At 39.8% G+C, this 24,827-nt stretch overlaps 1 protein-coding gene across 2 annotated transcripts; it reads left to right on the top strand.

Annotated features, from left to right (window-relative positions):
* Window positions 1-1,928: 1,928 nt before the first annotated feature.
* On the top strand, window positions 1,929-23,035 carry HAVCR2 (hepatitis A virus cellular receptor 2). Of its 2 annotated transcripts, XM_030834239.2 has the most exons (7): window positions 1,929-2,067; window positions 3,122-3,460; window positions 4,328-4,411; window positions 11,287-11,327; window positions 13,014-13,140; window positions 17,160-17,196; window positions 18,860-23,035. In XM_030834239.2, the coding sequence occupies exons 1-7, from the start codon at window positions 2,013-2,015 to the stop codon at window positions 19,017-19,019; spliced, it is 843 nt and encodes a 280-aa protein (XP_030690099.1). In that variant the 5' UTR covers window positions 1,929-2,012; the 3' UTR covers window positions 19,020-23,035. The 2 variants fall into 2 exon arrangements, with proteins under 2 accessions (XP_030690099.1, XP_060152520.1); XM_060296537.1 differs by lacking the exons at window positions 11,287-11,327; window positions 13,014-13,140.
* Window positions 23,036-24,827: the final 1,792 nt, after the last annotated feature.

Raw genomic sequence — 24,827 nt, 5'->3', positions numbered from 1 at the left:
GAAACAGTCCTTTATCAGAATAAAAGAAAGGGGTTAGAGTAGATTTCTAGGCTCCTTCATGTCTAGACTTCAATGAATTAATACATTGTTAATGTTTTATAAATTTGGACCCAGTAGCAATTCTAGAGATGAACAGAAAACAGAGTAATAAAAAAAAACAAAAATCAGAACACAAAATCTGATGGCTAAAACTTTTAAGAGTGTTGCTTGAAGTCATGCTGTTAGTAAATCTAACCTCTGACCCCGTGTTTAATCAAGTCTGCCTTACACTTGAATATGGGCATTTGTTGGTTGTTTTTAGATATGTGGGCAGACATATTAAGGGCAGATATGAAATTCATGAAACATGGTTTATAATGGAAAAAATCTGGAGCTTGGGGGACTCATGTTCTTATTTGAAATGACCAATCATGTACCTTTGGGCAAATCAATCTTTTCAGGTCTCAGTTTCCCTTATATATACAATGAAGAAATTGAACATGATCTCTTGAGTAACTGCTAGCTCTGTGGCACTATGGAAGTACACACATAGAACAAGCTGGATATTTATATTACATGCATTTAATAAGGTTTAAAGTGAATTACAAGGACTTCCCTGGTGGCGCAGTTGTTAAGAAGCCGCCTGCCAATGCAGGCGACACGGGTTCGAACCCTGGTCCGGGAAGATCCCACATGCCGTGGAGCAACTAAGCCCATGCGCCACACCTACTGAGCCTGCGCTCTAGAGCCCGTGAGCCACAACTACTGAGACCACATGCTACAACTACTGAAGCCTGCGCACCTAGAGCCTGTGCTCTGCAACAAGAGAAGCCACCGCAACGAGAAGCCCGTGCACCACAACGAAGAGTAGCCCCCGCTCACCGCAACTAGAAAAAAATAAAATAAAATAAATAAAGTCAATGACAAGGAAATTCAGGCAGACAAGACAGAGAAAGGCCACAGGGTTTTCAGAAACTATTTCATCGTGATCTCACTTCCCTTTTGTAAATAACCATTGGCTTTTAAGGTTTCCAGACAAAAGTTACTCTCCCAGGGCTGAGATTGTTTGGGTCTGAGATGTTACCTCAGTGATGGAGAGTGTGGCTGGAACTCAATACTTTCTGACAGTTAATGCCCGAAGCCTGTGGGGTGGGAGGAGAGGGGACATCTTGTGTATATGAGAGGAAATAGAACATTGAGGTCCCCTCAGTTCCCCCCACAGGAGGGGGAAGGAAGCATTGCAGAAAGGAATGCATTTTTCCTAAGTGGAAGAGTTTGGAAGTTCAGGTCAAAGTCAGAATATTAGAGCAGGGAGCTGTGCATATATCACCTAGCACAATTTTCTCATTTTATAAACTTTATAAATGAGGAGGCAGACCTAACAAGGTTATATGACATAGCCCAATTCGTGTTAGAGCAAAGGCTAAGAATTAGGCTCATGACTGGAGTGGAAAGGGCACCTAAACATGAGTATAAGGAATAGAACATTCATAGTGGTATTTCCCACCTCCTAGTCCAGTGCCTGACACATAGTAGGTGCTTCATAAACATTGGTCACAGGACTCACCAGTTGGCTGACTTGACTGAATGAATGCATGAGTGATACGTTTCTACCTGTGTTTCCAATAAATACTGTCCATTTCAAACAGAGGACTATATATTATTTCACCAGAGACAGTAGAGGGCTCACTCTACTTGCCAAGAGACACTTGATGAAGTAATCCTTTTCTTCCTCTGATTGTTGCTTCCTCTTTGTTGATGCGGACAGAATAAATGTCAGAGTCCTCACAGGATGTGTGTGGTCTAGCATAGGAGAGAAGCAGGGTTTCCTTTGCCGTCATCATAGACTTGACAGTGTTAATAGAGGAGTGATTGGTCGTCAGACATCTGGTGTGCTGGGCCTGCAGTTGGGAGAGTGGCCACTGCTCCTGTGACTGGGGAGGAGAGACAGTTCCAGGAAGTACCCAGTTCAGCTGGAGAATTAAAACGGCACCTAAACAGAGCCATTCTTTGCTTTTTCTTCTTCAGAACCCATGTTTTCACATTTTTCCTTTGACTGTGTCCTGCTCTTGCTGCTACCACTTACAAGTAAGTCTGGATTTTTGGAATTAGATAGTGCAAGATGAAGATGCAAGGATGGTCATCGTAATGCTAGCAAGAGCAAAAGTTTGGAAGCAACCTAAATGTCCACCAGTAGGGTAGTGGGTAAAGAAATTATGATATATCCATGATACAAAGAGTGATGCTGACGAAACATAATGATATGAGATGTCTGTAAGTCATAAGGTGAATTGAAGAAAGCAAAGAGCAGAATAATGGGTATATTGGACTTCTCTCTCTCTCTCTGTGTGTGTGTGTGTGTGTGTGTGTGTGTGTGTGTGTGTGTTGCAGGGGAGTGGGAATACATGAATGCTTCTTAATGAATAGACTCTGGGAAAGGGAGCTGGGAAATGGAAAAGAGCAGGGAGAGGGAGTAGAGTTTTCATATACTTTTTATGCTGTTTGAATATGTGTGTGTACATATATATATATATAAATTAATTTTCAACCTCACAACAGCCATACACTAACTTCTTATTCAGCCAAGCGTTTTTATTTATTATGTGCCTGGTGCTTGAAAAACAAAAGAGATTTGTGTTAGGATAACTGCGCTGTGTTGGTGAACAGACAACTAGCCCAGATGAGTGAGCTCTTTTCCTGGCCGACAATTACCCATTGTCTGATTGTCTGTTTCCATCAGCACTGCCCTTCGGTGTTCACAGGACCGGCCACAGTTCTCTCCTGGGGCACTGGTTTTCAAAGGGAGGTTTTGAGACCAGCCATATCAGCATGTCCTGGGAACTTGTTAGAAATACAAATTTTTGTCCCCCCACCCCCCGCCAAACTATTAAATCAGGAGCTCTGATTAGTATTTAATCAGATTAATTAACTCTAAACTCTGACTGTTGAGCCCAGCCGTCTGTGTTTGAACAAGGCTTCCTGGAGATTCCAGTGCCCCTCAAGTCTGAGAATCATTGCTGTAGTGAACTGTCCTCCAAACAGGATAGCAGTAGTGGTTTCCTCTTTATTCTGCAAGGCATTGCTTGCAGTTTTCTTGAAATGGAGCAGCCTCCCTCATTGCTCTCCTCCCCTCTTTCTGCAGGGTCTTTGGAAGGAGTATACGTGTCTGAGGTGGGTCAGGATGCTGATCTGCCCTGCGCCTACTCTCCACCCACCCCTGAGGATCTCGTGCCTGTGTGTTGGGGCAAGGGACCCTGCCCTTTGTTTCAATGTCACAGTTTGGTACTCAGCACTGATGGAAGGAACTTGAACTATTGGACATCCAGCAGATACCTACTAAAGAGGAATTTCCGCAAAGGAGACGTGAGCTTGACCATAAAGAATGTGACTTTAGAGGACAGTGGGACCTATTGCTGCCGGATCCAATTCCCAGGCCTAATGAATGATCAAAAATCAAACCTGGAGTTGGTCATCAAACCAGGTGAGTGGACCTTTGCATACTTTCTTTCTGAATGAGATTTCCCTGTGGATCATATTAAATACACTGATTGGTCTCACCTCTGGTCTTCCCAATTATAGCCCTCAGGTTGGGCCCCTAAGACCTAAAGTTTAACAGGCCTCACCAGCAATGCCCAGCCATGTTTAATTCCCTCCATCTATTTTGAACCTCATGGCCAGGATCTAGAGAATGGAGGAAGGGCCTGAGCGGTCATTAAAATCACCTGGGGAACCTTTTAACTCCCACAGATGCTTGGGCTCCACCCCACAACCAGAAAAATCACCATCTCTGGAGGTAGAGCCTGAGTGCGGGGGTTTTACAAAGTCTACCCCTGATGATTCTCCCCCATGTGCAGCCAGGATTGAGAACCACTGGACTCTGCATGTGTCGGGGAGAGGGGGCATGTGTGCTTGCATGTTTTAACATTTATAGAGCATGTACTTAGTGGCTGATGGAGCTAAGTTCCAATCTGACACTGCTTCTTACCAGCTATGTAATCTTGGGCAAGTTATTTAAACTCTGTGACCTCCTCCTCTGTAAATATGATACTGCCGACCCTATAGGCCACTGGAAGGATTTTATGAGGTGTTTGATGAAAAACATTTACTGTGGCTGTAAGTTCCATCATTAACAATTAGACTGTGATAATGATGACTGTAACACACCTCTGTCAGACATTTGGATTGTCATACACTCTCAACGAAGGTGTGTTCAGGTAGGTTTGGAAGTTGAGCATGTGTTTCTCTTCTTTTGTTGTGTTTACAGTAATTTCTGCTGCCCCTTTGATTCCCTGCAACAAGCTCTCTGCTCTCAGAGAAGCCTCATCCTTATGTTGGTTTCTGTCTTTAGCCAAGGTCAACCCTGCTGGGACTCCATGGAGGGACATCACTACAGCCTTTCCAAGGATGCTCGCCACCGAGGGACCTGGCTCAGGTAATTACATATGGGGTCTAGGAGGAAGCCTTTAGTTGGTTTCTGAGTTAAGAGGATTTTGAATATGGGGAAAACATGAGAAAACAGTTTGAGTTTTCTCAAACTGTGCACCCAAGATAGTGTTTGAGGTGAGGGAGGTGGTGGAAGTAAATTTGTGCTGGGAAAAAGGAGCCCTGGGCTAGGGTTCTAAATTAGTCAGGAGTAGCCCTCAGACCTGGGCCAAAGCCTTTCGCTTCTCTGGAAAGCAACTGCCTCTTCTGTCTGAGGTATGGGTTCAGAGACTTTTGGATCTCACCACCCAGTATAATTCCCAACCCCCAAAAAAGAATTTTGATGAGCTATGTATTTTGCCAAACAAGGAAAGAAAAGTTTCTACTATTGCCACCCCTGCATTAAAAAAAAGGGACACTTTTAAATTAAATAAGTTTAATCTAATGAAAAACTCATTACGCTGTCCTTATTATTTTCTGATTTACTCCTGGACTGGTGATGTTTTCATGAACTGACCCCAGTCCATGTTTGGTGTAATCTGGATTAGGTGATTTCAAGAATCCCTTTTAACTGGAATAAAGTCCATCATCTTCCTCAGATTTTGACCTCAGAAGGAGCAGCTAAATTCTTCAACTAATTCAACAAGGACTTTTCCCTGCCGCTTTGGAAGAGAAGATAGGGTCGAAAGAGCAGACCTCAGGTCACGTTGATCAGGGAGGTTAATCTTAAATATTTCCTGTCAGAGTCCTGGTCTCCCTAAACTATCTGGAGCTCAGTCTTTCATTCTGTAAAATGAGGTTAATAATAGGTAAATTCCAAATCCTAATCTCACAAATCTCAGATTTAAATAAGGAAGTGTGTCTAAAGTGCTTAGCCCAGTGTCTGATCATGGTACCTACTCAATACATGTTAGTCATTGTCATTATCGGTAAGATCCAGAGGCAGAATGAGATTGTGGTTAAGTATGTCAGTGACAGGCAGGATGGGTTCTAATGTCAGCTTTTTGTATTAGTTTCATGAACTCAGTTATGTTGCTCAAACTCTGTGAGGCTCAATTTCCTTACCTCTACAATGAGGGTAATTCCAGTGCCTATGTCATAAGATTGTTGTAAAGATTGATGTGATCATGTATGTAAAGCACTCAGCATAGTGCCTGGCCCAGAGAAAGCACTCAAATATTAATTATTATTATAGATATTAACATCAGCTCTCTAGAGGTTCAATCTTTGGTGGTTCTTTAGTCACTGGTAGCCAACATCTCTTATGAAATTAGTGAGGAAATTAAATATGGTGGAAACAGATGATCGCCCACGTAGTGGGCTAACCAAATCATACATGTGTTCATCATATGCCATTGTTATATTTTAAAGAATCCTACAACTATAGACCTAGAAGAGACTTGAAGGATCCCACTTTCCCATCTCGTGTTTCAAGGTTCTTTACAACATCACTCCCAAGCTGGCATTCGCTGTATGCTTACACACCTTCTGAGATGGAGAGGTAGCTTCCTCACAACACAGTGCATGTTTTTTTAGAAGTGTCTATACCATAACCAGAAGTGTCCTTCCTTTCAGTTTTTACTTGTTTGTTCCTTCCCTTTAGGGCAACAGAAATGGAGCCATCTTTTGCATCTGAGAATATAGGCAGAGTACCTACGATCTCTGAGCTTTTCAAAGGCCTGAGAAACTACTTAAACAAAGAAAGGCAATGGCTCCAGACTATGAAAATCAAATGGAAAATTGAAATTAATTAGTATTTAATGACATGACTATAATATGTAATATTATTTCAGTTAGTTACATGCAAGTCAACTTGTGTGTAGTTACACCTTTTCTTTAGTGTGTAATGTGGGTACTTTTTTTTTCAGTTTTGCAATTCTTTTTTTTTTTAATTTTTTATAACATCTTTATTGCAGTATAATTGCTTTACAATGTTGTGATAGTTTCTGCTGTATAACAAAGTGAATCAGCTATACCTATACATATATCCCCATCTTCCCTCCCTCTTGTGTCTCCCTCCTGCCCTCCCTATCCCATCCCTCTAGGTGGACACAAAGCAGCAAGCTGATCAGCCTGTGCTATGCGGCTGCTTCCCACTAGCTATCTATTTTACGTTTGGTAGTGTATATATGTCCATGCCACTCTCTCACTTCATCCCAGTTTACCCTTCCCCCTCCCCGTGTCCTCAAGTCCATTCTCTACATCTGTGTCTTTATTCCTGTCCTGCCCCTAGGTTCTTCAGAACCATTTTTTTTTCCTTTAGGTTCTATATATGTGTTAACATACGGTATTTGTTTTTCTCTTTCTGACTTACTTCACTCAGTATGACAGACTCTAAGTCCATCCACCTCACTTCAAATAACTCAATTTCATTTCTTTTTATGGCTGAGTAATATTCCATTGTATATATGTGCCACATCTTCTTTATCCATTCATCTGTTGATGGACACTTAGGTTGCTTCTGTGTCCTGGCTATTGTAAATAGAGCTGCAATGAACATTGTGGTACATGACTCTTTTAGAATTATGGTTTTCTCAGGATATATGCCCAGTAGTGGGATTGCTGGGTCGAATGGTAGTTCCATTTTTAGTTTTTTAAGGAACCTCCATACTGTTCTCCATAGTGGCTGTATCAATTTACATTCCCACCAACAGTGCAAGAGGGTTCCCTTTTCTCCACACCCTCTTCAGCATTTATTGTTTGTAGATTTTTTGATGATGGTCATTCTGACTGGTGTGAGGTGATACCTCATTGTAGGTTTGATTTGCATTTCTCTAATGATTGGTGATGTTGAGCATTCTTTTATGTGCTTGTTGGCAATCTGTATATCTTCTTTGGAGAAATGTCTATTTAGGTCTTCTGCCCGTTTTTGGATTGGGTTGTTTGTTTTGTTGATATTGAGCTGCATGAGCTACTTGTAAATTTTGGAGATTAATCCTTTGTCAGTTGCTTCATTTGCAAGTATTTTCTCACATTCTGAGGGTTGTCTTTTTGTCTTGTTTATGGTTTCCTTTGCTGTGAAAAAGCTTTTACTTTTTTTTTTTTTTGCGGTACGCAGGCCTCTCACTGTTGTGGCCTCTCCCATTGCAGAGCACAGGCTCCGGATGCGCAGGCTCAGTGGCCATGGCTCACGGGCCCAGCCGCTCCGTGGCATGTGGGATCTTCCCGGACTGGGGCACGAATCGTGTCCCCTGCATCGGCAGGCGGACTCTCAACCACTGAGCCACCAGGGAAGCCCACCTTTTAAGTTTTATTAGGCCTCATTTGTTTATTTTTGTTTTTATTTCCATTTCTCTAGGAGGTGGGTCAAAAAGGATATTGCTGTGATTTATGTCATAGAGTGTTCTGCCTGTATTTTCCTCTAAGAGTTTTATAGTGTCTGGTCTTACATTTAGGCCATTCACATTTAGGTCTTTAATCCATTTTGAGCTTATTTTTGTGTATGGTGTTAGGGAGTGTTCTAATTTCATTCTTTTACAAGTAGCTGTCCAGTTTTCCCAGCAACACTTATTGAAAAGGCTGTCTTTTCTCCATCGTATATTCTTGTCTCCTTTATCAAAAATAAGGTGACCATATGTGTGTGGGTTTATCTCTGGGCTTTCTGTCCTGTTCCATTGATCTATATTTCTGTTTTTGTGCCTGAACGATACTGTCTTGATTACTGTAGCTTTGTAGTATAGTCTGAAGTCAGGGAGTCTGATTCCTCCAACTCTGTTTTTCTTTCTCAAGATTGCTTTGGCTTTTTGGGGTCTTTTGTGTTTCCATACAAATTGTGAAATTTTTTGTTCTAGTTCTGTGAAAAATGCCCTTGGTAGTTTGATAGGGATTGCATTGAATCTGAAGATTGCTTTGGGTAGTATAGTCATTTTCACAATGTTGATTCTTCCAATCCAAGAACATGGTATCTCTCTCCATCTATTTGTATCATCTTTAATTGCTTTCATCAGTGTCTTATAGTTTTCTGCATATAGGTCTTTTGTCTCCTTAGGTAGGTTTATTCCTAGTTATTTTATTCTTTTTGTTGCAATAGTAAATGAGAGTGTTTCCTTGATTTCTCTTTCAGATTTTTCATCATTAGTGTATAGGAATGCCAGAGATTTCTGTGCATTAATTTTGTATCCTGCTACTTTACCAAATTCATTGATTAGCTCTAGTAGTTTTCTAGTAGCATCTTTAGGATTCTCTGTGTATCCTGTCATCTGCAGTGACAGCTTTACGTCTTCTATTCCAATTTGGATTCCTTTTATTTCTTTTTCTTCTCTGATTGCTGTGGCTAAAACTTCCAAAACTATGTTGAATAATAGTGGTGAGAGTGGACAACCTTGTCTTGTTCCTTGTTTTTCTTTCTGACTTACTTCACTCTGTATGGCAGACTCTAGGTCCATCCACCTCACTACAAGTAACTCAATTTCATTTCTTTTTATGGCTGAGTAATGTGGGTACATTTAATATGCTTGCTATAAAGTGAAGAGGAGCTGTAACAAGTAGGAGTCCCAAGGGTCTTTGAAGCTCCTAAACCCACTTTGAACACAGAATAAATGCAATCTCTCTTCCACCTGAAGAAGGCAGGACTGCATCATGGATGAATCCTTAGCTTCGGAGGTAGACTTGGTTTGAATCTCAGATTTGCCAGTTAATAGCTGTGTGATTTGGACAAAGTACTTCTCTGAGACTCAGTTTCTTTATTTAAAAATTGAGAAAATAATAGTACCTACCTATTGTGGTGAAGATTAAAAGATATTGTGCACATAAAGTGTGAAGCACCATGTCTGGCACATAATACATGCTAGATGGTAACTATTAAATTTATATACTTTTAAAATCATCACGTGCCTCCCCCATTGTCGTCTCCCCCCACCCCCCAGTCTCGGGTCCTCAAGGAAAAACATTGTAACTTTCACCAACTGTCCCACCCATCTTGGTTGATGTCTACCTATGTGAAAATAAGGTGTGATAACCCAACAGTGCTCTATTTTATTGATCATTTTCACTGTAAAATGAAATTAAAAAAAAAAAGTTAGACAGTCTTACCATTTAAGCCAAGAAAAGTAACTATAGGGAAGCAGAAACTGGATTTACACTAGAAAATGTTGTGTGTGGTTAAGATACATGTTTACTTAGTAGTTTCACCAGTGTGGTTTTTAAATTCCTTTTGGGGAATAGGAGCTAAGGAAAGTGGAAGATAATCTCTTTCCTTTCCTTTTTTTTTTTTTTTTTTAAACTTTAGGCTGAGAATATGCTTTTATAATATTAAAATCAGAGTCTGTAAACCAGTTCTACATTAAAAGGTTTAGACTGCTAAGCTTCCAGAAAGTGACCTTGACATTTAGAAAGTTTCAGATCCTCTGACTCACACAGAAAAATACGTTGGCATGGTTAATCATCCCAAAGCTGACAAATTATTGGTTTTTAGAATGCAGTGTTTACGAGGTCAGGGCCTGTGCGCATCTTGTTCACTGTTCTGTCCCTGTCCCCCGTGCCTGGCATAGAGTGGGGGTGTAGTACATGTTCATCGAATGGATAGGCAGATGACTAACTAAATGAATAAAAAGGAAAGAAGGTGAGCTGGCAGCTGGGCAGTGTGGAGGCTTCATGATCACAGTGCCGAGATGAGCCTTGTTGGAGGCAGCACAGTTAAGAGTGTGTGCTTAAAGCCACGTGGACCTAAATTGGAAGGCCATTTCTGTTATTCACTAAGCTGTGTGACTTTGGGTAAGTCACTTAGCTTCCTAATTCTCAGCTTCTTCATCTCTGTAATGGGACTAATAGTCCCTACTTTAAGATAGTTGTTTTGAATGCTAAATGAGATACTTCCCTTGAAGAATTTAGTACAATGCCTGTTCATGGTAAATTATAGTTACAGTTATTATTATTTTCAATTTTTTAGGGAACAAAATACCCTGTCTTACTCTTAATGAGTAAATGTTAAATTTTTTTTAAAGAAAATTAACTTTCGTTACCTTTCAAATTCTAACCATGCCACATCTTCTTTATCCATTCATCTGTTGATGGACATTTGTACAATGGAATATTACTCAGTCATAAAAAAGGATGAAATAATGCCATTTGCAGCAACATGGATGGACTTTGAGATTATCATACTAAATGAAGTAAGCCAGACAGAGAAAGGCAAATATCATATGATATCACTTCTATATGGAATCTAAAAAAAATGATACATACGAACTTATTTACAAAACAGAAATAGACCTACAGACATAGAAAACAAACGTATGGTTACCAAAGGGGAAAGGGAGAAGGGAGGGATAAATTAAGAGTTGGGGATTAACATATACACACTACTATATGTAAAACAGATAATGAACAAGGACCTACCGTATAGCACAGGAAACTATACTCAATATTTTGTAATAACCTATAAGGGAAAATAATCTGAAAAAGAATATATATATATTCTGAATCACTTTGCTGTACACCTGAAACTAACACAACATTGTAAATCAACTATACTTCAATTAAAAAAATGAACAAAATACATATTAGAGAACAGTTATTTGATCTAAAAAAAGTCTAATTATAATGCCTGCCTCTGTGTCATCAGTGTTGTTGGAATTTTGAAGACCCCTTTAGGGCCCTGAGGACACAACAAACCACATATTCAAAATAGGTTTTCTTGGAAGAAGTCTCCAATTCATAGAACATAAGTAGTTAGGTACATCATCTGGACGAAAAAAATGTGGTCATCCTGAAGTTGATTTGTAAGTGTTCAGTAAGTTTTGTTTGTCTCTCAGTTAATTATTGTGAAGATAATGGAGTAGAATTAATTTCAAATAGGATTATAGGTAGCTTTTAAGATTTAAAAAAACTCATATAAAAGAAAGCATTCTTAACTGTTCTACTGGCTATTTTTCTTCTTTGTGGCAGAGACACAGACACTGGAGACCCTCCATGATAAAAATCAAACAGTGAGTAACTGTGTGTGTGAGCTGACTTTATGCTCAACTCAGAGGAAAAAAAGTATGGCTTTAGACTTCCTTCCTGCCCACTCATTCCTTGGGGGAAAATGCCTTAATCTCCCTTGGCTTCAGGTTCCTTGGCTGTAACATGTTGCTGATAACTGTTGTAACTGCAAGTCCTGTTGTAAGGATGGAGTGGGGTGATGCATGTAAAGTGCCTGTCACATAGTAGGTGCTGGAAAACCAAAAGGAAGAAGCATTAGCATTTTGTCCTTATTCTCAAATTTCACAGCTGTATACCACTGTGGAGGGTTCGGACACCCTCCATCACCCCAGAGTATGTTTCTCCTTGCTTCCATTGCAACCCTAATGACAAAGATTGTTTGTTTAAATTTATTTATTTATGATAAGACACCAGGCAAGAATATTCTAAGCCAAGAACTTAGGTATCTAACTAAAAATAAAGCACTATTTTAATCGACCACCATTTTAGTGTCTCCTACCTTCTCAGAGTAAAAGGGAAAACCACTAAAACAGGGGTCCCCAATCCCCGGGCCATGGACTGGTACTGGTCTGCGGCCTGTTAGGAGCTGGGCTGCACAGCAGGAGGTGAGCAGCGGGCGAGCAAGCGAAGCTTCATCTGCCGCTCCCCATCGCTCCCCATCGCTCGTGTTACCGCCTGAAGCATCCCCCCTCCATCCCCCCCAACCCCGGTCTGTGGAAAAATTGTCTTCCTTGAAACGCCAAAAAGGTTGGGGACCACTGCATTAGAGAACAACCTGATAGCAGTGACTGGAAAATTCTTTGAGGACATATCCAGGAGTTTGCATTCATTTAACTCAATCTCTGACTCAGTGTCAAGCATTTTTTGTTTGTCCTGTCTTCTTTGCAATCCAGGTCTGCCTTTTCAGTACCTCTGTGTGCCCACAGTGCTTACTGCAAGTGACCTTGCATGGTGCACTCCTGCAGTAAATGTCTGTTGAATAAATGGAAGACTTAATTCCTTGACGTTGTTTTAAAAGTGTTTGCCATTACTCTTTTTAAAGGAGGAACATGAGGTGAAATTTTAGAAGCAGTATGTTCGCTGTGACTGAGTTAACAAAATATCTAATTAATTAGAGCAATAGCAATAATAGCTACCACTGATTGAGATTTATCCTGTACCAGGCTCTGTGCCAAGCATTTTCTGGTTTTCGTCACTTAATTTTCCTGATAACTCTACACAGCTCTTCCTGATGACACAGCTCTTTGGTGACAGAACTGGGATTTGAACCCAAGACAGTCTGGCTGCAAATTCCTAGCTTTTAAATCACTGTCTTTCTGTGAAAGTTGGGGTTTCATGGCAAGACACCAAATTTAGACCACTCTGAAACTCCCTGGGAACACCAGGGAATCATCAATGAACAGGGCCCCACTTTTTATGTGAGGAAAGGGGAGTCCATTTACTAAGGCTGCTTCTCCACCCACAGCACAGACAGGCACCTCTTATTCCCTTGCTAACTCCAAAGATTCAGCTAATCCCTTTCTTTGGGTGGTTTGAGGCTTGTCTAGAAGGGGACAGATCATGAGTCATTTCAAGGTCCCTGCATTCCTGAGATACTGTGAAAGGGATGGTCCCATGTATAAGTCATGAGCCTGGCTGGGCAGACAATGGATTTCTGGTCATTTGCTGCAATTCTGTTTGTGTTTCCATAGGAAATATCCACACTGGCTAATGAGTTACAAGACATGGGCGCCACCACCAGAATAGGCCTCTACATCGGAGCAGGGGTTTCTGCTGGGCTGGCTCTCGTTCTTATCTCTGGTGCTTTAATTCTCAAATGTAAGTCATTTGATGGTGCTTCTCTCTCCATCTGATAAGGAACCAACACAAGCCTAAGATAGAACTATTAGTTTATATTTATACCTACAGGTGATTAGAATAAATACTCTTTAGTCCTTCCAAACCTCAACAATAATAATAGCTCATTTTTATTCAGTGCTTACCATGTAACAGGCATGTTTTATATTATTATTGTCACCATCTTATATAAGGTAGATAGCACTGTTATTCCTATTCTTATAGCAGAGGAGAGTAACGTTTAGAGACAGTAAGCTTTCAAGGTTTTCTCAAGGTTTCAGAATCAGTAAGTGGCAAAGCTGGAATTCAAATTCAAGCAGGTTGATTCTAGTACCTGTTTTTTTTATCTTTTGTTAAGAAAATAAACCTTTTTAATTCATGAACATGTCCAGTTTTATTAGGAAGCACAACAATGACAATCACTTTCTTCTGTGCATTTTTCTATCTTATTTATTTCTCAGGCATGGTTCTTTAAAGAGGGGTAGCAGGTTCCTTTAACGCTGGGTCATGCCCAGAGTCGCAGCGTTTGTATTTTCCTCCATTGTGGCACTCAGCACACATATTTTATTTCTAAGTTACTTATCTTTATTAAAAAAAATTAAGTATGATTTATATGCAATAAACTGTATATTTAAAGTGTGTTCAACTTGATGAATTTCAGTAGATGGTTTCACCCAGGAAACCATCACCGCAATCAATGCCCAAACACTTCCATCACCCCGAAAGCCTCACATACTTTTATAACTGTGATATATTCTCTTCTCTTTGGTGCAGAGACCAAGGCCGTATACCACTATTATTTTATCAGCCTTTCTTACTAATACATAAACATCAACTATGTGTAGGGTTACAAACCATTCCAGATTTTCCCAGGATTGAAGGAGGTTCCTAATGTGTGGGTTTTCAGTGCTAAAACTGGAACAGTCCAGGGAAAACTGGGATGAGTTGCTCATCCTGTGTGGCTTGAAGCTGCCAAGTGCTTTATGTGCATTAAATCCTCATAACTACCCTGTTGAGAAAGGTACTAATATTATTCTCATGTACCAGTTGGAGAACCAGTGTGCTAAAAGGTTAAGTAACTTGCCCAAAGCTACACAGTTAATTGATAGAGGATTTGAAACTGGGACTGTCTTGCTCACCATTTTGTTACTCTGCCATTAATGGTAAATGGATTGCTGAGAGGAAGAAGCTACTCACCCCCACTTACCTTGGTTTATGGAGAGATAGCAGTGGAGTTTGGAAATTGACCACATGAATATGGAGTCTACAGGTTGATAAGGAGCAATGACCACACCCACTTTTTGAGTTTTGCCAAGGCCTGGATATTAGGGACTGTTCTGGTTTGTGTAGAGGGTATGCAAGCAGGGTGATGAGGAGTGGGAGAAGTCATGTTTTGTGCACACATATGATTACTCCCAAAACATGACTACATGGAAGAATAGATGGGAAAGTTGTATTCCATCTGCAGTCTTTTCCCTAGAAGTTGCTGGAGAAAATCATACAACCAAGGTGATAGGTTTTTAAGTCATGACATCAAAGCCATAAATTGGTACTCAGTAATGCCCAGCAATCCTGGATGTTTCTAGTGCACTGTCTGAGATGAGCATCACATACTTCATTGCTGCTCAAATCTCCCTCGCCTCTCACTGCACTGATGAAGTATTAAAAGCCTGTTTCAACCACTTTGCCTCAGCCAAGACTTCGTTCTTCCTGTGATCACTTTCTCCAGAATCATCTCTCCCTCCATTCCTGTTTATGCTATTTTTATTAGTATAAAAATATGGCCTAGTTCACACATTTCTCTCCAGTGACTCCCATTTCTCTGCTCTCCTTTACAGCCGTATTTCTCGGATGCGTTGTTCCTACCTCTCACCCCTCCGCACTCTTTAACCACGCCCCCTCCCAATTTAGCTTCTACACTTGAAGTGCCATGGAAATAGTTTCAGTCAAGCTCACCAGTGACCTCCATTTTGCTAAATCCTGTAGATACCTCTGTCTTCATTGTAGTACGTCTTTCAGCAATAACTAAGTTGACTCTCACTCATTCTAAAAAGTCTTCCTTCTCTTGGCTTCTGAAACACCAGTGTCTTCACTAGCCACACCTTTCAGTCATTTTTGTTATTTTCTCTTCTTCAGCATGATCTTTAGATGTTGTGATTCCCCAGGGCTGGCCCTTTTCCTCTCTCCATGCCCTCTGGCTGATGATGACCTATATTCCCATAGACTTAAATGTCATCCTTAATTTCTCTCTCCAGCACTCAAAGGTGTTGATACTGATTGGCCAGCTGTCCAGTTGTTATCTCCACTTAGATGTGTCCCACATTGTGTCAAGAAAGGAGCTCTAGAGTCTATATTCCACCTTTTTAGAACCCAACCTTCCCCTCCCTGATCTTCTTCATCATAGTGTTTCATTATCATACATCTGGTTGCTTAAGCCAGAGAGCCAGAAGCCATCCTTGAATCCCCTCTTTCATCACTCCTAATACACAATCCAACTTCACTTTCCCGCACTTTCTCCAAATCATATCTAAAATCCATTCGTAATTCTGCATCTCTCTTTCACCACCTTACTCTGAGGCAGTTCTCTACTTACCTCCTCATTTTTTCATACCTCCTTTTAATTCATTCTCCACACAGCAGCCAGAGTGATTGTCTTAAAACCCAGTCAGATCATATTTCTGGCCTTCAGTTATTTCCTATGTCTTAGAATAAAATCCAAACTCCTGATTATGACTTACAAGGTCCTATAGTATCTAGCCCAGCCTCCCTCTCAGACCTTACCTTGTGCCACTCTCTTATTCCAGCCATGCTTTCAGTTTCAGCCACTCACTACTATCTTTACCAGGGCTTTACTCGATCCAGAATGCTCACCCCGGCTTTTCATTTGGCTGACTCATTCTCTTCTTTCAGAACTGAGCTTAAAGATCATTTCTTCTGAGAATTCTTTCCTGATTACCTTCTTGATTATCTATTCCAGTGCATTGTTGTTTTTTTTAAAAATTGAAATACAGTTGATTTACAAATTGTGTTAGTTTCAGGTATACAGCAAAGTGATTTCAGTTATATACATATATATAATATATATATATATATATATATATTTTCAGATTCTTTTCCATTATAGGTTATTATAAGATATTGAGGGCTTCCCTGGTGGCGCAGTGGTTGACGGTCCGCCTGCTGATGCAGGGGACACGGGTTCGTGCCCCAGTCCGGGAAGATCTCACATGCCGTAGAGCGGCTGGGCCCGTGAGCCATGGCCGCTGAGCCTGCGCGTCCGGAGCCTATGCTCCGCAACGGGAGAGGCCACGGCAGTGAGAGGCCCGCGTACCGAAAAAAAAAAAAAAAATTGAGTATAGCTCCCTTGCTATACAGTAAATCCTTGTTGTTTATCTATTTTATATATAGTGGTGTGTATCTGTTATTCCCAAACTCCTAATTTATCCCTACCCCCCCCTTCCCTTTGGTAACCATAAGTTTGTTTTCTGTGTCTGTTTTATAAATAAATCCATTTGTATTATTTTTTAGATGTCACATGTGTGCCATCATATAATATTTGTCTTTGTCTGATTTACTTCACTCAGTATGATAATCTCTAGGCCCATCCATTTTGCTGCAATACTTTTCTTTCTATTACATCACAATTTGAAATTATTTTATTTTTCCCATTTACTTTTTTTTTCTTAAATGCCTCTCTCACTAGAAGACAAGTTTCATGATGTCAGGGCTCATAGTTCACCTTTGTGTCCCTGGTGCTTTGCATACTACCAGCCACGTAGTGGGCGCTCCCTACATTTGTTAAATATGAAAAATGCATCTTCATTACTTTTAGCATAGTTTATGTAATAAATCAAGACGCATATCAGTGGTTTGATTTAATTCAATCTAATAGGTAGACCAGACTTCCCTAAACAGTCTTTGCCTCCAGTTAGCTCATTTTATTTATCTCATTTACTTTATGAAAGCATTTTAAATTGACTTTTCTTCACCTTTTTACCTAGGGTATTCTGATAGCAAAGAGAAGATACAAAATTTAAGGTAAGAATAATGCGTGCAGTAGTGGAAGGTGGGAATCTTGGATATTCCTACTCTAATCTGGGCTTTGATCTTTGCTCTTAGAAGTCCTGCCCTGAGACTTTGGGATCTAAATTTTTACTACTTCCTTTTTGCTTTAGGCCTAGATTTATGAAATGCAAATTTAACATGCTGCTCGGTTTTATTCTTGATCCCTAATCCCTCTAGCTTCTTTAGTCCTAAAGTTAAGGTAGAGAATTTGTCTCCCATTGATAGGAAATGCTTATATATTTCTGATTAAAGGGCTTTTTCAGTGAACTGACCCTTCAGCTGATTGAGTACTTACTACATCCGGGTTCTGGGTGGCCACTGGTTTATAGACGTGAACAAGAAACTCAGAATCTACTCTCAGGGCTTTTACAACCCAGCCCAGCTCTTCTTAACTCTGATTGCCTATTAGAATCATCCAGGGCACTTAAGCATATTATTGTCAACCCCAGAGCAAATAAATCAGAATCTTTGGGGATGAGGCCTAACCATAGGTATTGTTCTAAAAACTTTCAAGAAAAAAGTGATTCTGTCCACTGCATACTCTCTAAACCACTAATAATTTTAGACTAAATCTAGATCGTATAGTTATGAAGACAAAATAGTCTGCAGTAAAAAAGTCAAATAAGATCAAATAAAATATTTAATTATCAATGGCTTTATATTTTCTGTGTCAGTATTCTTTATTAGAGCTGAAACTTGAAATGTGGTAATATCAATAGGTAATATTTACATGCAATAATTCATTCTTTATGAAATTATTTGGTTAATGTTCATCTCCACCTATAAATGTAAACTCCATAGAAAATTAGGAACTTGTCTGCCACATTAACAACTGTATCTCCTAGCACACACCTAATTCTTAGTATGCATTTGATATTTGAGGATTGAATGAATAAACGTTCCTTACAGCAGCCCTGTGAGATAGAGTATTTATTCCCATTTTATAGATGAGGACCCTGAGACACTAAGTTTACTAATATACAGCCTCTAGGGGATTTTTGTGTTTTGTTCACTGTTGCATCTCTTGATGCATGGAACAGTATAAACATGTTAAATAGTTCTTGAATGAATAAATGAAAAAAGCAAATCCAACGTACCCAAGATCACATGGGTGGAAAGCAACAGAGGCAGAATTCGAACTCAAGTCTCATTGGATCCATAACACATTCATTTCTTTTACTTTTTGAAATTGTTCAAGCTGACATAATAATTGAAATAATAGTGCAAGGAACAGTAGAACCCTTCACCTAAGCGTGTCATTTAATATTTTGTCACATTTGCTTTATCTGTTTCTCTATTTACATACATATTTTTTTTTCTGAACCATTTGTAAAGGTGTTTCAGACATCGTGACATTTCACCTAAACACTTCAGTCTGCACTTCCTCAGAATAAGGACATTCTCTTAGATAACACAATGCCATTTGTATACCTAAGAAAATTCAGATTAATTTGAATTTGTGCAGTTATTCCCCAGACTCTTTTCATTACTATTTTATGTTTCCCCTGCCTAATCAGGACCTGATCAAGGGTCATATACTGCCTTGGTGGCTATCTCTTCAGCAAAGCCCATTCTTTTAACTCTATTCCATGTTGCCTGGGATGCTTAACTCAACTGCATCACTTTATTTCCACAGCCTCATCAGTTTGGCCAACCTCCCTCCCTCGGGGTTAGCAAATACAGCAGGAGAGAGGACACATCCAGAGGAAAACATCTATACCATTGAGGAGAACGTATATGAAATGGAGGATCCATACAAGTATTACTGCTCCGTCAGCAGCGGGCAGCAGTCCTGACAACCCCTGGGCTGTTGTCTTTCAACGCCACCAGATTCACCACTTCCTTTTGGGGTTTGGTGTTATCTTCTTTGAAAACTATGAGATGGCTCACCTGACTGGTTTTAGAGGTTCTGTCCTTGGCCACCGAGCAGAGTTTTTCCATGTTCTAAAGATAAGGAGCTCACCCGAGGATTGAACTGGTACCAGCATTGTACTTAGACAGGCACAACATTACCTCTGTGTTCCCGCCACCCAACTCGGAGGCTGCTAATCAGGGCATTAGAGCTCAAATGGGCTTTTATAGAGAGTAGGAATTCTTAATATGGGGTCTCTGGAATTCCAGATATTCAGTTATATGGTGTGTCCATGAAGCTTCTGAAAATACAGGGGAAATTATGTGCTGAGATACGTGCGTGTCTTTTTCGGTACGGGAAGTCTAAAGGGGCCGCCGATTCTCAAAGAGCTCTGTGAACCGTAGCAGGTTCGGAAACTATTGGAGTAGGAGTAGATGGTCTTGAAGGTTCCCTTTGAGTCTCAAGGTTGATGCTTCTTTGAATGTTGACTCTGTGACAGTAAGTGCCAGTGCACAGCTCTCCTTGGCCTAAGTTAAGAAGACTGCCCAGCAAGGCCTGTGGTGTGGCAGGTGCTCCTGGAGAAAGAGGAAGTATGCTTAGTGTGTGTTGACAGGTTTTGCTTGGGGTGCACTCAGAGGGAAAGATCTCTGACCAACTTCTCCATTCATGGAGAGAACTGGAGCTGTGTGTCTCACAAAAGAAGAAGCAATGACTGGGACACAAATTCTGTTTCCTGGTGGAAAGTAGGTAAAGGGCTCCAGCCATCTGTATTTGTCCCTGTCAGATGCCCTGATGGAAAGACAATGGCCCTTAAGCTTTAGTTCCAAGATGGTAGAGAGTAGGTCTATCTTGCCTATTTGCTTCCTCCCCAGTCTTGGCACAGCTCTGACACATAATACGGATAGAAATTTACTAAATATCTTTGGAGTGAAAAAATTAAAGAAGCAGAAAGGTAGATTCCTGGGAAGACTTTTCCATTGGAGAGCTCAGATAGAGCTTCACTTGTTGGGGAACTCGAAAATACTCCTAAGCTCCCTTTTCTGCTCTTGTCCAGCATCTGCTCTTCTCAGCATCCTCTCCCTTCTCAGACCCTTGGAAGTGTGTTATTGTCTTTTTCCCCCTTTCTGCTGAATGAATCAACAATAGGGACCTGTCACTGCCTGAAAACTGCCTTCCCCAGGTGATGACTGAGCTGCTACTGCATTGCATGCAGGAGATGTTGGCCACCAAGGATGCAGGCAGCCTGTGTGTTGCAGTGTTTGGGCTGCATCTGGGCAGTATTGGGAAGCACTGGCTTTCTACAGGGAGATCAGTTTGCAAAGTTCCAGGCAGTAGCTTTTAAACAAGCTGAAAAATTAAGTGTTTTAAATTTATGAAATTCTAGAGGGAAGGGACCACAGAAAACATATGAACCAGATTAATGATTCCCCCACAAAAGGGATTCTTATTCTGCAAAAATCTTTACACAAGGATATATATACAAGAGCGATCATTGCAATGGTGTTTGTGAGAGATGTTTCCCATCAGTTGGGGAATAATTGGTTATTGTGGTATGTCAACACACTGGCACAAGTAAAAAAAATTAGGTGGTTTCATCATTGAGCTGTTTTGCTAATGCAACAAACATTAAGTGCTTACTCTGTGCCGGGTTCTCTGGTGCTGGGATCATAGAGAGAGACCAAATAGACACATCCCTGACCCCACAGAACTTCTGATTGATCTGACAGGAAGGATGATTTCATTCAATCAGTCATTCTTTCAGTGAACATTTTTTGTCGACTACTTTGTGCCAGACACTGTTTTAGTTCCTAGAAATATAGCAGTTAAGGAAACAGACAAGATCCCGACTCTCACAGACCTTGTGTTACTTGTCAAAGGAGAAATCTATATTGCTAAGTCAAAAGAAAAAAGAGTTCTAGAATAGTACATATAGTTAATGCTAATTTTTTTTGCCTTTAAATAATCCAGAAGAATATTCCCAAATTAATATGGTTATTCCACAAGGGCAAATAGTCAAAAGATAGTTTCACTTTTTGCTTTTATGTGCTTCTATAATTTGAATTATTTTATCCATTTTTTGTAATAAAAAATAGATTTAAATACTGTAGCAATATTTTCCTGTCCACCCTCCTCCTCATAGAAAGAAATTAAGACTTGGATAAGTTAAATTCAAGGTCAAGGCGGGCAGTAGAGTGCGCCAGCACTCTAGACGTGTCTAGAGTGGTCCAGCAGAGATTGGAACCCTGGTTTTCAGGGTAGGATCCACTCTACATCAACTATTTGTAATACAGAAGATGGCAGAAAGGGTAACAAACTATCAAGCTACCCCAGAGGGTCTGGGCAATGGCAAGTGGTCACTTAATTAAAAACAATGTAAAAAGATTGAATGTGTGGTTTGCTCTTAGAAGTGCTTAGGATTTTTCTCCCAGAGCTCTGCCATAGAGACCCACAGTACAAGAAGAGGCTCCCTGATCTCTTCAGACTGAAAAATTAAGGTCTTACCATGTTTTAGCTGCCTATCACTTCTAGTGTTAGAATTCCCCAGGCAGAAATTCCAAGTGGTTTAACCTGTCATTAATTTATTTGGGGGCATCCCTTCATGCCTAGTCCCATATAAATTTAATTCTCATTTAAGTTTGAATTAAAAAAAAACTGAATACAAATTAATTTTCTGTCCAGATTTCTACTGAGAAAGTCTTTCTAGAGGTAAGTAGAGATGCCCTTCGTGCTGTAATTTTTAAGATTTTTGTCATCCTTTTCTGGGGCTCAGTTGGGAAGTGGGAAAAAGGAGAGGGGCAGCTGGAACACTTGGTTGGAGGGTTCTCAAGCTTCAGGAGGGCTCAGATTTTGGCCTATTTTCAGTGGAAAACCTATGCAGTGGAGCAATATGAGTTTCAGGATTCTAGATCCTCTAATATCTTTTTTTTCAGTTGTATTGACTAATTATAAAGGTCATTCCAAGTCACTCTTTTATTATTAGTAGTTTTCTTTTGTAAATTCTTAGTCAAACTCCTTCTGCTTATGGTGTGACTCTTTTTCCAGAGAAAGCAGTGATGTTTAAAGAAAAAAAAAGTTATTTAAGCTATTCAGGTGTGGTGGTGGCACTGGGACATCTGTTTAAATACCCACATTATTTTAATATAATTGTTTTCTGGGTGGGTCACCTTTGGAAAATATTTTATTATAGCTTTATAGTCTATACTTAACAACCTGCTTCATGATAAGTTGACATGTCCTTTGTAATGTCTACATTTTGAAATTGTACTTTTTCATGCATTTTACATCTAGTTTGTGTAAAATAGAAATATTTCACACTCCAATGCAGTGTTATCTTCTTTTGGTCAGTTCTGAAATATCCTTATATCCATATATCTATATCGAATCTGTTTTAAATTTTATTACCCAATTTTACTTGCCATTCCTGTTCACTTGCACGCAGAATTTAGTTTTTATTCTGGAAACCCTTAAGTAAAAAGTAACAACTGTAAAAATATAGGTGAAGGTTGCTATACTAATAATGTAGATTTTTTATTCATTTCTTTATCCCAAAGTTCACCACAAGATCTTAGCAAAAATCTCTTGACCTTAATCTGAGGGCTGAAGCAAGGAGCCAATGGTGAGGGGCTTTGAAAGCTGCCAGCTGCCCAGGCCTCAGTGAAGTCCTCAGAGGGGTGCTGCCTTTCCTGTTCTCTCCAGCAAGCCTCCTACTCCAACAAAAATTCCTGGTAGCTAAGCAGCAGCCAGACAGCTTCTAACCACCAGGGAAGAAAGGAGTTTTCTGAATAGATGGAATTTCAGGTGAGAACTAAGGAATATGACATTTAGTTATCCTAGCTGCCTTATTTCAAGCAAATGTGTTTACAAGGAACTCTGGGTGGGCAAGCTAACCTGGAGCCAATTGCTTTACAGTACGTTGAGACTCCGAGTAAGAATCTCTAAGCAGAAAATACATCTTGTTAGAGTGCTTGTTTCCCTTTTTTTTTTTTTTTTAGGTTTTTATTTTGAAATAATTTGAGATTTGCTGGAAAATTGCAATGATAGTACAAAGAGTTCCTGTATTCAGCAGTTTTTTCAGTTAACAGCTTATATAACTGTGGTACCATTTGTCAAAACTAAGATCTTAACATTGGCACATGACTATTAACTAAACTACAAATTTTGCTTGGATTCCTACTACTGGCTTTTAAAATTATAAATTAAGTGCTTTTTGAAAAATAGGGTAGAGGCTAAATTAAAGGTGAAAGTCCCTATTCCGTGTCCTCTCTATCAAAATTTCTCCCCAGTCCTACTCCCCAGGAACAATCCTTCTAGGCCAGCACTGTCCAGTAGAAATACAGTGTTGTTGTTGTTTTTCATTTTAAGTCTTCACAATCCAGTGAGTGTTTTCCATTTAGAGCACATCTCCATTCTGACTAGTCACATTTTAAGTGCTCAACAACCACATGTCGCTATTGGCTCTAGAATTAGCAAAGTTCTTGGCCATTCTCTATTTTTTCTCTCATATACAGACACACACACACACACACACACACACACACAGTAACCTAATTTCTTCCACTGCTTATAGAAGGCCATCGCTCCATGTCAGAATGGGACAACAGCCTTTACTTAGATAGCTATGTAGTACTAAGTAGAACAAATGTGCATAACCTATTAAATCACTTTCGCAAGCATAGATGTTTGGTTGGGTTTTTTCCCCCCCTCATTTCAAATAAGGCTGCAAGGAACATCCTTTATTCAAAAACCTATGTGCATTTGTTTACTTCCAATGTATATGATTCTGGATATGGAAATGCTGTGTCAAAGGATGTGATTGTATTTGAAGTATCATGACAATAGAACAGTAGTATATATATACATATATATATATTTTTTAACATCTTTATTGGAGTATAATTGCTTTACAATGGTGTGTTAGTTTCTGCTGTATAACAAAGTGAATCAGTTATACATATACATATGTTCCCATATCTCTTCCCTCTTGTGTCGCCCTCAGAACAGTAGTATATTTTTGAACAAATATACCAGTCAGTGTATTACTAAATGCATATTATCTTTCTCAAGGCAGTCATTTTAGAAAGCAATTTATTTCAACAGTGTTCCTTTCACTCAAAGTAATTTGGTTTTGGTTTTTGAAATTTGACTTAAGAATCAGTTTAAGCTAAAATAACTAGGCCAAGTGACTCTCGTAGGCCTTATTCCTTTGTAGTCACATTTAATATTTATTCACTCATTTATTTCCTCCCTCCCTACTCCCCTCCCTACATTCCATCCATCCAGTTCCACTTTTGCTTTCCTAATAGTTTGTTCTCCTCACACAGCAGCCTAAGTATTTTCTTTTTCTTTTTTAAAACTCATCAACCAGGTTCAATTACTCTGTTATTTAAAACCTTTCAACAGCTCCACCAGGGCCTGAATTTCTTCTGACCTCACCAACCCCTCCTTTTTTTTTTTGTTTCATCCACACTGGTTTCCTTTCTGCTTCTAGAACAGACCAAGTTCTTTCCGGTTCCAGCACCTTTTTTAGTGAACTTGTGTCCCTCTGTTTAGAATGCTTCTTTCAGACTGTTTGCAGAGCTGCCTTTCTCATCTTTGAGAAATATCATCTTAAATATCATCTAAGAGCTTTCCCTGAACACCCTATCAAAAGTGCCAACCTGCCCATCTCTATTCTAGTTTATTCCCTGCGTAGTTTGTTTGAATCTGAAATTCTAATTGTTTACATTTTTGTGATTTGTCTCCTCCAACCCTC

This window comes from Globicephala melas, chromosome 3, assembly GCF_963455315.2.
Source record: "Globicephala melas chromosome 3, mGloMel1.2, whole genome shotgun sequence".
NCBI classification, from domain to species: domain Eukaryota; kingdom Metazoa; phylum Chordata; class Mammalia; order Artiodactyla; family Delphinidae; genus Globicephala; species Globicephala melas.
Note: the sequence above shows the minus strand (reverse complement) of the source record. Positions and strands in the feature narration are given on the sequence as shown.

What these genes read in the sequence shown, in the direction of transcription:
- HAVCR2 (XM_030834239.2), top strand. Translation starts at nt 2,013, where the DNA reads ATGTTTTCACATTTTTCCTTTGACTGTGTCCTGCTCTTGCTGCTACCA. An exon ending in CTTGCTGCTACCACTTACAA is followed by an intron (nt 2,068 to 3,121) that starts GTAAGTCTGGAT and finishes CTCTTTCTGCAG; the next exon opens with GGTCTTTGGAAGGAGTATAC. An exon ending in TGGTGCTTTAATTCTCAAAT is followed by an intron (nt 13,141 to 17,159) that starts GTAAGTCATTTG and finishes CTTTTTACCTAG; the next exon opens with GGTATTCTGATAGCAAAGAG.